This window comes from Pinus tabuliformis, chromosome Q (assembly GCF_031772625.1).
Source record: "Pinus tabuliformis cultivar Carrire ecotype Pingquan chromosome Q, CPIR1, whole genome shotgun sequence".
Classification (NCBI taxonomy): Eukaryota; Viridiplantae; Streptophyta; class Pinopsida; order Pinales; family Pinaceae; genus Pinus; species Pinus tabuliformis.
The window spans coordinates 165,785,920-165,800,917 of record NC_142296.1 but is presented as its reverse complement, the minus strand read 5'-3'; the positions used below and the strand labels follow the sequence as shown (position 1 = coordinate 165,800,917).

The 14,998-nt window shown below is 34.9% G+C and overlaps 1 protein-coding gene and 1 pseudogene across 2 annotated transcripts; one reads left to right on the top strand and one right to left on the bottom strand.

Annotated features, from left to right (window-relative positions):
• Positions 1–9,781: 9,781 nt before the first annotated feature.
• LOC149218766 (uncharacterized) lies at positions 9,782–10,649 on the bottom strand. The gene has a single exon (XM_089386632.1). It carries the CDS (start codon positions 10,595–10,597, stop codon positions 9,782–9,784), a length of 816 nt encoding a protein of 271 aa, XP_089242758.1. The 5' UTR covers positions 10,598–10,649.
• Positions 10,650–13,305: 2,656 nt separating this feature from the next.
• Positions 13,306–13,945, top strand: LOC149218765 (ubiquitin C-terminal hydrolase 13 pseudogene; annotated as a pseudogene). Its single transcript, XR_016249582.1, has 3 exons — positions 13,306–13,451; positions 13,560–13,668; positions 13,877–13,945. The product of XR_016249582.1 is annotated as a ubiquitin C-terminal hydrolase 13 pseudogene (transcript).
• The last annotated feature ends 1,053 nt before the right edge of the window (positions 13,946–14,998 follow it).

The window sequence follows — 14,998 nt, the reverse complement described above, 5'->3', positions numbered from 1 at the left end:
AAAACTAGTTGCTACAGGTTAAGTAGAGAATGGATGTAGATTAAAATATCAATTTGTGATCAAATGAAGAAGAATATTGTCATTCTAAGAGATGGAGCTTGTTCAATGTACCCTCATTTAGGTAACCTAGAAACCGTTTGTCAAAATTCGTCATCATGAAGAAGTTATGGTTAGCGCAAGTTTTAAGTACAGAATCAATGCCGAAATTCTGAAGTTAAGTACAAAATCATTGGGTTTGACGGGTTTTGGGTTCGCCATGGTTTCAGGTCAGCCATGGTTCCATATTTTAGGTTGAAGATTTTTTTTTTTCTTCAAGCTATATGGAGCTGCAATAAGATATTCTATATCTCAATCATGCTATGCATGGATCATGAGATTTCCTAAGACAAATTTGCCATAAACAATTCCAAAAACATCATTTGAAATGTATTTTTGTAATTTCGTTGGTATTTGGCTAAGATCATATCCTCGAGTTTTGGATCTCAAATTGTGAAAGCATGGTATATAGAGGGAGAGTTACACACAAGAGTTGTAGGTTACAAATAGAGGAGCTACATAGGAGAGGAAGCACAACTACAAGGCTGTTGTATATTAAACTTTTGTTTTTGGATGAATACAGAATGATGGAATTTTTGTAGCTTTGGTGTCAATTTTGTGAATTGAGCTTTGACCTGCAGCACATGGAAAGGAAAGGCCACCTAAACCCATCATGTTTTCAGTGTTAATTTAGATTATGTATGTATGAATTTTAGTATTTATTTCATTTTTCCTGTTATATTTGTATTCCTTACGAATGGTTTGAATTAGATTTAATTGTTTTGTCAATTCATTTCTACAATTTATTTTTGCATTTTAGATTATGTAATTGCTTCCTGATTTATGGTGTGATCCCAGGAATAGTTTTAAGAAGTGTGTTTTGTTTTAGTCAATAGATTTATATTTCATTTTCAAGTTGTTTGCTAAATAGTTTTCAGAATTCTAGCACTTCAATTCGTATTCTAGATTCATTTACGTTTTCTAGATCTGAGTAGAGGGAAACAATTTGAGTAGAGGGCAGTGAGTGCATTGTTGTTGGTTTGACTTTGCAGGTTGTGGAGTAAGCACTCAACCGCATTCTGTACTCAACCACATTTTGTACTCAGGCCACATTCTGTACTCAGGCCGTGTTTTGTACTCAGCTGTGTTCTGTACTCAGAATTGCTCTGATTTAGTTAATTATCAAAATCTAGTTTGGAAGCATGAGTTGTGTGATTCAATAGAGTAATTATCATAGTTAATCATTTGTTTATTTTGCAGTTTATGGAATTAGAGATCGTTTGTTAATAAATTTCGTTGTGTGAACAATTAGCTTTAGGCATAAATTTTATCTTTTACATGTTGAGTGGTTTTGAATCAAGTACCACTCATTTGAATAGATCGTTCATTATTTTCTCTGGTTTCTCAGTAAGTTTTAATTAATTCGTTATTTGATTAAATTTATTCCTTTGTTTATCAATGGATTAGTTTCAAACTAGGAATATAAATTCCGTAGTTAATTTAGGAGAAAATTTCAGATTTCATGTTGATAGTTTATGCTAGAAGCCCTGATCCTGCATTACCTGCACCTGTGCCTCTAAGTCTTACGACCTCGGATTGATAATTTAATGTTGGAATTATAACACATATAATTTCCCCAACATTTTTGGCGTCGTTTCTGGGAAGGTGCTAAAGGGATTAGAGCATAGTTTCTTTCACAAGTTGTTTTTGTGTGATCTTAGTTGCAGGGCAACTAGAGGGTAGAGAAGATGGTAAGATGTGAGTGAAGAGCCATGCATCCGCTTTGGTTTAGGGTCGCTCCAAAGTCTGGTTTTCCATGTAAGCGAGGAGTTCAAGTTTGGTAAGTTTTATTGCAATTAGTAGTTTTAACTCATTTAGTTTAAAATTTCAATCTCTGTAAAGATAAAACATTTTTGGGGTGTTGTAAGAACCCCTTTGTACTAATCCATGTTGCGAGACAAGGATCATCAACCAGAAAGAGAAATTCGAGAATGATTAAGAGTTTGAAGAATGTCCCTCGATGTAATTTCTCAAATCCTAGCAGTCGCTAGCATATCTACCTCCCAGGAAGAGTTCATCTTGACCACATTCAAGAAATTATCTATCTCTCGACAACCAAAAAAGGATTTAGAAGTCTCCCTTGATTCCTCTTTCCTATCTACCAAGGAGATCGAGAAATCATGTACCAAATCCAATGGAGAGAATCCAGTTGAACCTGAGATCGAAGAAATTTCATAATGCCTAGTAGAAAGCCTTCTATGCATTCCTGAGGCCAATTATCCAATTTTTCATGGCATGACCAAGGAAGACTTTCAGAGTGGTCCAAATGAAGAAATGGGCCAATACCATTAGGATTACATCAAGCATTGGTTCCAAATAACAATCCATTCAAATTACCACTCTCATCTTTAAATACTCTTTGTATTACATCTTTCAAAACTATTGTTTTTTCATGCTCATGTACCTTCTAAAGTTTATATGTTAAATCTGGGCATCAATATATCTTTGTACCTGATCTGCACATGGATTCATTGGAAGTTCTCCTTCACTTGAAGGAGGACATATTTTCTTCACTATAGTAGGAAAGTTAGTATTTTAATAAATAAATAAATGAAAATAGTAAAGAGAAAAATAAGTCCTTTTGTGAAAACTAGCTTGTCTGACACAACTGGACAAGGCCTTTTCTTGAAAACTAGGTAACTGGTGGGCAAGGTTCCCAATAAAGTTTGTAAATTTGTATGATTTCATCAAATCATGTATCTTTCAAGTCATTATGTTTATACTCGAGTTATTTGATGTGGGATCCCTTAAATCCCACCTGACAACAAGCCTTGTCCCATTGACATCAACATATTATCTGGGATCAAGGTTAGGTTTAGATAAGGTACCTAGGAGCCTGCGTGCCTTAATGGTAGGTGTCCTTGTCATCTACTATGGAAATACATCAATGTTTCTTGGTGGATGAATTTTGTAGTCCATTCGACTTCAAAAAATCCATTCATGGCTAGTAGAATGTAGCTAGTGCCTTGATTCCCATTGACATCAAAGGTGGGATATCTCGCATTGGTTAATGACCTCCTCAAGATTCGATAATCCAATGATTATTTCTTATGTTCGACATCGACACCATTTATTCACATATGCAAGATTTCACATGGGTTTGTAGTGGTTGATGACTATATCGTTTTGTGATCTCAAAACAGATTTGCAACATTTTGGATCTTTGTATCAACATTTGCATTTTCATTTGTAGCAGTACATTTATTTCAGAGCCATATAGCAGCCTGACCATTCATTTGCAGCAGTAGTCACCTTTCCTCAGTTGCTTGGGGACATACGACTCCTCAGACATGGGGGAGAAGGGGACCTTTAGTTCATCCTTCAGCCCTCTTCAGTAGGTTAGCTCAATAGTCACATCAACTCCATCCAGTTCATCTTCCACTTCATCCTGCAGCGTCAAACACATCAACAATAAAGGGAATACTTGAGGTAAATTTGGCTTAACATTCTCTAATTCATTAGAAGGTTTAAGAAACTTAATTATTAATCACTTCTCATTCCATGAATTTCATCTTTCATAAATAATTATCCTTCCGTTTTCCTTCCATTCGCCACTCATAATAAAAAGTCTTATACTCTAATTACAAGACCATTTAGAAGAAAATCCTTATGGTATATTAGTAAAGGAAGTCTCTATAGTGTCTTCTCCTAGAATTTTATTTAGAGGATGATTTCATTACTTCCATGAAATGATAAAGGAAAACCACCTATAAGCATTGGCCTCCTGATGACAGAGTATGCAAGCACCCATTCACATACTTACCATCTCCATCACCACCTCATTTCATCCATCATCTCTTCCTCATCCATCACTTTGTTGTCCTCAATTTGTATTGCTCTATAAATTAGTATGATATGTTAATGTGAAGAGTGTTGTTCCACAAGAACCAACACCTCCAAATATTCAAGTAGTGTTGTTCCACAAGAACCAACACCTCTAAATATTTAAGCAATCTTGTTCCACAAAGAACCAAAATCTACAAAACAATGTCAAGAATCTGTAATTGAGAAAGGGTTTCGTTTTCATGAGGACATGAAAATCCACAAGCATGGGGGGATGTTGGGCCTCAAATATGCCCATTTTTTCCACTGTCAATACCACTATTCATAACCTAAATTCCTATATTTTTAACTCATTTCATACCATAATTCCACAACTTGCCACCAATTCATATCTTACACTTTGTGGTTGATTATCATTAGTTTTCTTAACTATTAAATGATTAGAGATAACTTTTTTATGATTTTCTAATGATGGTTTTGCCAAGTTTATTTACTGCAGGAATTCCTTGCCAAAATTCTTCATAAGTCAATTAAACTAGTTGCTACAAGTTAAGTACATAATGGCTATAGATTAAAATCTCAATTTGTGATCAAATGAAGAAGAATTTTGTGATTCAAAGACATGGAACATGTTCAAAGTACCTTCATTCAGGTAACCCAGAAACAATTTGTGAAAATTTGTCATCATGAAGAAGCTATGGTTAGCGCAATTTTTAAGTACAGAATCAGTGTCAGAATTTTGAATTTAAGTACATAATCATTGGGTTTGATGGTTTCAGGTCTGCCACGGTTTCAAGTCAGCCACAATTCCATATATTTCAGGTTGAAGATTTATTTTATTTCTTTTTCAAGCTATATGGAGCTGAAATCAGATATTTTATATCTCAATCATGCCATGCATGAATCATGATATTTCCCAAGACAAATTTGCCATAACCAATTCCAAAAGCATCATTTGAAATGTATTTTTGTAATTTTGTTGGCATTTGGCTAAGATCATATCCTTGAGTTGTGGATCTCACATTGTGAAAGCATAGTATATAGAGGGAGAGTTACATAGAGGAGAGTTACACACAATAGTTGCAGGTTACACATAGAGGAGCTACATAGGAAAGGAAGCATAACTACAAGGCTGTTGTATATTAAACTTTTTTTTTTTTGATGAGTAAAAGATGATGAAGTTTTTGTAGCTTTGGTTTCCATTTTGTCAATTGAGCTTTGACCTGCAACACATGGAAAGGAAAGGCCGCCTGAACCCATCGTGTTTGCAGGGTTAATTTAGATTATGTAAGTGTGAATTTTAGTATTTATTTCATTTTGTCTATTATATTTTTATTCCTTGCAAATGGTTTGAATTAGATTTAATTGTTTTGTCAATTTATTTCTTCATTTTAGATTATGTAATTTCTTCCTGATTTATGGTGTGATCACGGGAATAGTTTTAGGAAATGTGTTTTGTTTCATTCAATAGATTTATATTTCATTTCAAAGTTGTTTGCTAAATAGTTTTAAGAATTCAAGCACTTCAATTCGTATTCTAGATTCATTTATGTTTTGTAGATATGAGTAGAGGGCAATGAGTGCATTGTTGTTGGTTTGACTTTATAGGTTGTGGAGTACGCACTCAACCGCATTATGTACTCAGTCTGCATTCTATACTCAGGTCGCGTTCAGTACTCATAATTACTTTGATTTAGTTAATTAGCAAAATCTAGTTTGGAAGCATGAGTTGTGTGATTTCAATAGAGTAATTATCATAGCTAATCATTTGTTTATTTCGCAGTTTATGGAATTAGAGACCGGTTGCTAATAAATTGCATTGTGTGAACAATTAGCTTTAGGCATAAATTTTATCTTTTACATGTTGAGTGGTTTTGAATCAAGTAGCACTCATTTGAATAGATCGTTCATTATTTTCCCTGATTTCTCAGTAGGTTTTAATTAATTCATTATTTGATTAGAGTTATTCCTTTGCTTATCAATAGATTATTTTCAAACTACGAATATAAATTTCATACTTATTTTAGGAGAAAATTTTAGATTTCAGGATGATAGGTTAGGCTAGACGCTCTGATCTTGCATCACCTATGCTTGTCCCTCTAAGTCTTACGACCCCAGTTTGATAATTTATTGTTGGAATTATAACACATATAATCTCCCCAACACTATGTGACCCTTTTGGGCCACTTCAAACCATGTTATTGAATAAAAGCATGATTTTGTTCCACTTCCTATATCTTTCTATAGTTCAATGTACTTTTGTCTATACTACTCACCCAAATGCACCTGGTAAAAATAGAAGTGAAAAAAGCAATTAGTTGCAACAAAAATAGCATGAAAATATGAAATATTTTAAGAAGAAATGCAAAAAATAGAAGAACATATAGGAAAAAGGAAGAGGAAAATAAGATGCAAAGACTCTAGAGAATATTGTGGCACTATCATCGCTCATTTCACCATAATTGACATATATTCCAAACAGATGATTGTTTTCTTGGCATCCTGTAACAAGTGTTTCAGAGTTTCCAATTGAATAATCTGTATTCACTTCTAAAAGTACAATAATTGTAGTATTTGGAGTAAGATGACGTTTAGAACACAAAATTTGTATCATATCAACAATAGAGCTTGGATTCAATCAGATGTAATGACTAGTGTCACCTGTTACATATTTTCTTTTTTTATAACCTTAATTCCTATTATACGAACATTGGTCCCAATAAAGAAATAGGACAAGAATTAAGAAAATATCTTATCACTTATGTCGATAGTTATTCTAATTTTCCCATGTACATTAATAAGATCAACGTGTACGACTTGAACCTTTGGTGGTGAGAAATATGTTGTAATAGAACCAAGGATATACAACACTAAGACATCTCCTTCAATATTGTTGTTGAATTTCCTATGAAAATGTCAATTATGGACGATGTGATCGTCATTTATTTTTCTTGGTTGTGAAAAGAAAAAGCATTTATCTTAGGAGTTCATATCTTTTCCTATTTTGAAAATGCTAAAATAAAAAATAAATAAAAAAATGTGAATTGTTTGTCCATATGACTAGTTTCATTGCCAACTGCTCCACTATTTACTTTGCGAGCTAACATATTTCTCATTCTTACACTTGTCAAAACTATATATCAACTAATATATATATACATATATACATATAGGGAATTATATCTTTTAAACTCTAATTGTGTAACTTAAACATATCTCATTAATCTACTTAATTCATTCATATGTAGTGTTAAAAACATGTAGTAATTTGATTTATATGCATATAAAAGATGAATTATTGTTAAAATTTACTCATTTGCATTCAAAAAGGTACACAATACAAGACTATTGAACTAGTTATTAGAACACAACCCCAATAAATGTTTCTTTTGAAAATAGACATCGAAATAATAAACTATGTAGTTCAAATGAATGTAACCCCAATGTTTAATTAACAATTGCTTCAAATTTTATGCAAACAATTTATCTTCTTAACATTGCCTAAATTGAATCAAAGTAATTACAGACTTCAACTGTTGCAAATGTCAAAGAAGGATGAGGCTTAAAAAAATCTATTTGAAGAAAATCACAAATTACTAACAACAAGGAGTATACGATGAAATATATATAACTATATGAGTTTTAAACAATAAACATTGTTAAATTCAATATATGTATAACAATGTTGTGTTGGCCCACAGACAACTCCCCTAGATTTTACGTAAAATGAAGGGTTCCCTACATTAATTTTTGAGAAAATTACCTTTTTGTCACTTGATTGCTTCGACTTCAGTGGTTTTCTACATCATCTTCTTATTGATTTGGGTGTATGATTATTTTGATCTACCCATTGGCTTCACTTATCTGAGAGCCTTTTAATCACATAAAGCTTGCTTGACTTTGAATTATCTAAGTGGTTTTATTTGATGAGCTTCTTTCGACGTTTTTCTAATGAATGGAATTTTGGCACATTCTACTGGTGATTTCAAAGTCTTATTGCTTTCATTATTTTGGCGCTTTCCTTTGATGACTTCCTCCTTTGAATTGTTTAATGAGTCTTGGTTGATTTGGTTTCCATATAGCATTTTTCATAATCCTTTTCCCTTTGAAAAATATGTAAATACTTATGTATATATATTAATATAAACTAAATTTTATATATATAATAGAAAGTAAATCAACTTATATGTAAATAAAATGTAAATACTTAATATTATATATATATATATATATATATATATATATATATATATATATATATATATATATATATATATATATATATATATATATATATATATATATATATATATATATAGATATATATTATTTTTTAAATATAGAGAGAGACCACTTAAATAAAGGTTCCAACAAAGGTTATATCTATTGTATGTATTATAAACTAATTTACATATTACAAAAAATCCAAAAGAAAAAACTAAGAAGGGACATAAACAACATATAACTATGTGGGGAGATACATAATGCATGGATGTGATTTTTAAAGGCCACCATGTTCATGGAAAAATTATACTATATAGTTTTACGGCTAAATGTAAATTGGGATTGTAGCATGTTGTGAATTATGAATGTTGTGTATTTATTTACAACATATATTACAAAGAAAAGTAAATGCATATCATACCAAACTTATATATATATATATATATATATATATATATATATATATATATATATATATATATATCTATATATATATATATATATATATATATATATATATATATATATATATATATATATATATATATATATATATATAAGACAGGTTTTCAGCGATAATTACATCAGAATTCATTTGTCAATGCATTTCGAATTAACAAGTGTGGTTCATCATCAGGACAAAATGAAAAATGACAAATGAATTCTGATGTGATTATCGCCAAAAACCTGCCTCAAAAATTTGATATGGATCACAAAAGCCTCAATTCAATAAATACATATATATTACAAAACCACAGTGAGACATCACAAGCTTGAAAAAAATAAAATTAAAACGTAGATTATTTTTCCATTTGAAATTATTGTCCTAGCCAGCTAAAAAATTGAAGTTTCAGCTTACGTGACTACTAACGGGTTTGAGAGGAATCACCTACACCTAAAATTAAAATAGAACCATGCCAACAACGCCTAAATTTTGCATTGATTTTCCAAAGCCATGCATCGTGCATAGAAAACCTAGTTTTAACCTTGGTGGTAAATGGAATTGTCAACACAGAATAAACTAGTTTCCTAAAAATGTAATGCATGCAATTTATATGCAAAAGTTAGCCACACACTCCTTTTGGTATCAAAACAAACACAAAATAAATGCCCAATATGAAGCCCCATACAAGATGTGGCCCAAGCCTAGGACCATTGAAGACCAAGCAGTCATTCAATGTTAGATTACTTGATATTCGAAGAATATTTCTTATTAGTCCCTGCCATCTAGCAATAGCTAGGGACTATAGGAATCAGTTTTGTTCGAGTTAGCATTAATTTGGAGTACTGTTTCGCCGAATACATTGGTTATATCAAGGTTTAGATCAAGGTTTCAGAACGTTGTGTGCCCTCCTCGCCAGGATAACCAAGGTGCTCTGGACTGCCATCTTATTTGGCCTCTTCCCGAGGCGGGAGAGGCCAAAGCTTAGACTAAGGGAAATAGGCGTGTATATTATCGCTGACCGTCAGAGGAATTTGGGTATTAATGTTAATGTTTCCTAGCATTAGTTTGGAGTGTTTGGAATTTTAATTGTCTTTACAATTCGAGCGGATTTGCAGGCAGGCGTATTTGCAGGCAGGTGTTCTGCATGCAAGGTTGCAGCTGTGCAGCTATGGCCGTGCTATAACCACCACGAAGACAGGCAGATGCGTGCCTATGAGAAATCTTTTCCAAGACTTACAAATACTGTTCAGCCAAATCCATGTACCAGGGATTGCGCCATCGCAGAGGTGAGTTAAAACCCTCGTTGTGCAGCTGTGGCCATGCTATAATCACCACGAAGACATGCAGTGCCTGATGCATGCCTATGAGAAATCTTTTCCAACACTTGCAAATATTGTTCAGCCAAATCCATGTACCAGGGATTTTGCCACCGCAGAGGTGAGTTAAAACCCTCGTTGTGAGAAGCATCACGTCTGGAAAGGCACGACCACGTTTGAAGACATCTGTGTTGAATTTCTCGGGCAATTCGTACATGAAAATCCTTCGACCTCTGCAACTGTCCTCAAAGTGCCAATTTTCACCACAGGATTCAAGATCCGGGTTGTTGAACAAACACTCGGATGTTTCGTTGGGGGATTGGCAGACTTCATCCTTCAAGACCAGAACGGGGCTCAGGGGAATTCCGAGCTCATCGTCTGAAGCCTCCAGCAGATAAATCAGATCAATCCCCGAGTCTGAAGCTAGGGTTTCTCGGCCTTCATGGCCTCTAGACTTGTCGTAGGCCGTTGAATCATCCCCAAGGTTTGAGGACGGATAAGAAGTCACGCCAATTTCTTCCTCCAGCCTTCTCATGACTTCATTTACGGCCTCCTCGCTAGGAACGTACTCTTCTTCTACTGCTGCTAGGGTTTTATCTAATAGCAGAGGATGATGAAACTGATCCATTTCTTCAACCTGGAAGCGTTTCCACTCCGGGACATCAGTGTAGTCGGGCAGGCACTCCAGATCTCGGCTGCGTTTTCTGAGCATCTCAGACATATGTTGAGCCATTTTGCAAGCCCAAACTCGCACAGTTTGAAGACATCTGTGTTGAATTTCTCGGGCAATTCGTACATGAAAATCCTTCGACCTCTGCAACTGTCCTCAAAGTGCCAATTTTCACCAAAGGATTCAAGATCCGGGTTGTTGAACAAACACTCGGATGTTTCGTTGGGGGATTGGCAGACTTCATCCTTCAAGTCCAGAATGGGGCTCAGGGGAATTCCGAGCTCATCGTCTGAAGCCTCCAGCAGATAAATCAGATCAATCCTCGAGTCTGAAGCTAGGGTTTCTCGGCCTTCATGGCCTCTAGACTTGTCGTAGGCCGTTGAATCATCCCCAAGGTTTGAGGACGGATAAGAAGTCACGCCAATTTCTTCCTCCAGCCTTCTCATGACTTCATTTACGGCCTCCTCGCTAGGAACGTACTCTTCTACCTCAAGCACTAGTCTCCAGTCGGTGATGCTCTCCACCGGACTTTTCATAAGTCACCTTTCAATAATGGCGGATGCCCAATTGCTTGTGGTGGATAGACTTTCAGCTTGGACTTGCTTCCTTCCTGACTGCGCATGCAAAGGAACAGTTTTTGCTTTATAAACACTCTCCAGTCGGTGATGCTCTCCACCATCTTCCATCTTAACACGCCAGGTAGCAGGTTTCACCACCCAGCTAAGTACCCTTTAAAGGATATATAAAACAGAGCCTTTTGAAGGATCTACTTGAATTTCATTTCTCTCACCTTCATTCTTGCTCTTTTGTTGATCCTCTTCTTCCAAATCCAGGATCCCTTCTTCTTCCATCACCTGATTCATCTCCCTGATGTCATCTTCATCGAAAACTTGACTCAATCTCGTCTGACCATTGTATGTATAAAGACTATCGAGCGATAGCGAGCACGAGGTAAAATGAGTTGAAGAAATCCCACGTTGAATCTTGAAGAAGCAAGGGCAGTGGGGAAAGGCCCATGGAGTTTTCCTCCCAAGCTCCCCGACTTCTACAGGACATAAGCTCACAACTCCTATGATGGGATCGATCAGCGGAGGTGTATGATACAAGCTCGCCAGAAACCACTGGTACCTGTCACAATTGTCCTGCTCTTCAGCCACGTTTCAATCATGCATTATGACACTTTATGTTGAACCACGTCGCTTGTTATGTTCAACCATTGCTTTTAACAATTCAAACTTTTGTTACGTTCAACCTTTTCTTTTAACGATTGAAACTTTTTCTCAACCTTCGCTTCTTTTTCTCAACCTTCGCTTTTAATGATTCAAACTTTTTCTCTGCAACTTTAATTTCTCCATTGTGCTACTGGTTGATAAATATTCTTCAAATAACAGAAGTGTGTCGCCCCTTTCTCCGTCATAATCGATTGGGGAGGAGTAAAGCCTCTTTTTGTTGAGGAAGACAAGGATTTTTTGGAAAAGGAAGAAAAATTACAAGATCTAGAGCATGAGCTAAGCGATGCTTCTCAGCAGGTAAGCAAGGAACATTTATTCTTTTTTGTGTTTCTATTGTACATGTATGCATAAGGTTGTTCTCAAAACTTCGATTCTTGTTAACTGGAAATTGAAACCAGTGTCTGAACTTTCTTTAAAATATGGCAGAATATTGTGTTCTGGAAATAGAAATACGTTCAGAATTATACTTCTCTAATTCTTCATTCTGTTTTGAATCTGGTTCTTGGAAATGTGCCTAGGACATGCTTTTTGTTTCTTGATTGTGAATAAAATGTGTCAAGGGCACAATTCCATGTCTAAGTTCTGGTGGCTTGGCTTCTGCTAATATGATAGCCTCAAATCAATATATCGCAGCTTGCTTGCTTCTTCTACTCGGGTGTTTAACTCCCTTGGATGGTTAAATACCTTCAATGTAATGGATGCTGTAATGAGTTTGTAAGTCAAGGTTTTGAGCTTTCCAAACTGATGGTGATCACTACAATTTCAGGTGGATCTACGACAAGTCCAACATTTGTCCTTCTTTCTAGTCAGTGCTCCTACTTTACCTTGTTATTTTGGATTACTGGATAGGTTGTCTAACTATGTCTCCACTAATCTGTTCCTTATACAACGATGGTTGTCATTTTAATATATTTTCTCTCCATAAAGCTATACATTAAACAGGTTATATAACAATAAGATTCTTTGATATAACCATAAGATTCTTTGACTTATATGCCTTCCCGAACAGATAGGCCTTCCTGAACATGCCTATTGACTTGATAGGTTTTGAATCAGTAGCAGTAGTGGTGGTTAATCAATTGTAGCTTCTAATATGATCAATATGAAAAAAATCCTTCTCAAGTTAGCCTTCTCAGTGTTGATATTTCAAAACGGATGGTCAAATATATTTATATGTATAAGCTATTGATCATCCATTCTCTGAAATGCAATTTCAGAAAAATGATTATTGCGCTGGTTGAGAATTTGGTCAGATTGTTCCATGCAGGATTACACCAGCTCCAAATTTGTATAAATTAGCACAGGCTCATCAAAACCCGGGTCTGGCATGCATCACACCTTGATCCCCACCCAATCTGTAACATGCTCTTCACTTCTATCAGTGCATTAATTTTCCTTATTAGCTGATCGATACATAGATTGCCTTTGTGTTGTACATAATTTGATGTTCTAATTTATATCTGCATGCCTGAAAAGCACAAAAGGTCATTCCGGCCTTGTAAGTTTTTGAATTCACTTTCACAGTTGTACTATGAACACATGGTATTGTCTTTTAGATTGTATAGCAATCTTTGTCTGCTGAAAATTTTAATCGGAGTCAATCGACTGCTCCCACCTCCTGATAAAACAAAAGATGATATACTTTTGTTTTTCAAACTGTATGATCCAGAGAGAGAAGAGCTCAGGTAATAGCTTTTGTTTATCTTGAATGTTCTAAATCACTTTGCCTTTCAATACAATGCCTTGTGGGATGTTTTATTGGGTCTATATGATTAAGTGTTGTTGTCTTTCAGGTATGTTGGGAGGCTTTTTGTCAAGGCTCTAGGCAAGCCAATAGAAATTATTACAAAGCTGAATGCCATGGCTGGTTTTCCACCAGATGAGGAAATTGATCTTTACGAGGTTAGTTGAATAAAGGATTTTACGAGGTTAGTTGAATAAAAGCTTTTGGATCCTGTGACACTAATTAGTGACGATGTCATGTGGTGCTGGCAAATTAATTATAAGCATTCTTATTCCAAGGTATCTGTGGATCCTTGTTGCACCTAGTTTGTTGGTTGTCTATGATCCATTGGTTAATTTTTTATGCATTGGGTGTTGTAATATGTAGGAAATCAAATTTGAACCAAATGTCATGTGTGAACCCATTGAAAAGAGAATTACTTTTCGATCTAGCTAGGTTAGTTCAGTTTTATACCATTGTTCTCAATACTTGTTTTATCATAATTGTATCTCTATTTATTATAGAAAGGGTCAGTGAGGGGATTTATTATTCAAAATTCATGCAATGCAGTTTGTTACTAAGTATGGTTCCCTCACTATATTATTTCCTATATTTGTGGTGATGTCAATCATGCAGCTTGAAGATGGGGACACCATTTGTTTTCAGAGATCTCTAGCTACATCTGAAGAGGATATACATCGATTTCCAGATGTTCCTTCATTCCTGGATTATGTTCATAATCGGCAGGTACATAATCTACTGGTAGCCCTGTATTTTTTCACACTTGCAATTTCTTGGACCAGTGTTCTATCATTTAATTTGTTTGCGGTGCATTTTCTAACCGATGTAATTAGTACTTTAGATTATATGGCACAAGCATGTATGTGGAACACTCAAAAACTCAGTAAGAGATACCACTATGTATCTATGAGATGTAAAAACAGACTAGGAATCAGAGATCTCTAGCTACATCTGAAGAGGATATACATCAATTTCCAGATGTTCCTTCATTCCTGGATTATGTTCATAATCGGCAGGTACATAATCTACTGGTCGCCCTGTATTTTTTCACACTTTCAATTTCTTGGACCAGTCTTCTATCATTTAATTTGTTTGCGGTGCGTTTTCTAACCGATGTAATTAGTACTTTAGATTATATGGCACAAGCATGTATGTGGAACGCTCAAAAACTCAGTAAGAGATACCACTATGTATCTATGAGATGCAAAAACAGACTAGGAATCAGAGATCTCTAGCTACATCTGAAGAGGATATACATCGATTTCCAGATGTTCCTTCATTCCTGGATTATGTTCATAATCGGCAGGTACATAATCTACTGGTAGCCCTGTATTTTTTCACACTTGCAATTTCTTGGACCAGTCTTCTATCATTTAATTTGTTTGCAGTGCGTTTTCTAACCGATGTAATTAGTACTTTAGATTATATGGCACAAGCATGTATGTGGAACGCTCAAAAACTCAGTAAGAGATATCACTATGTATCTAT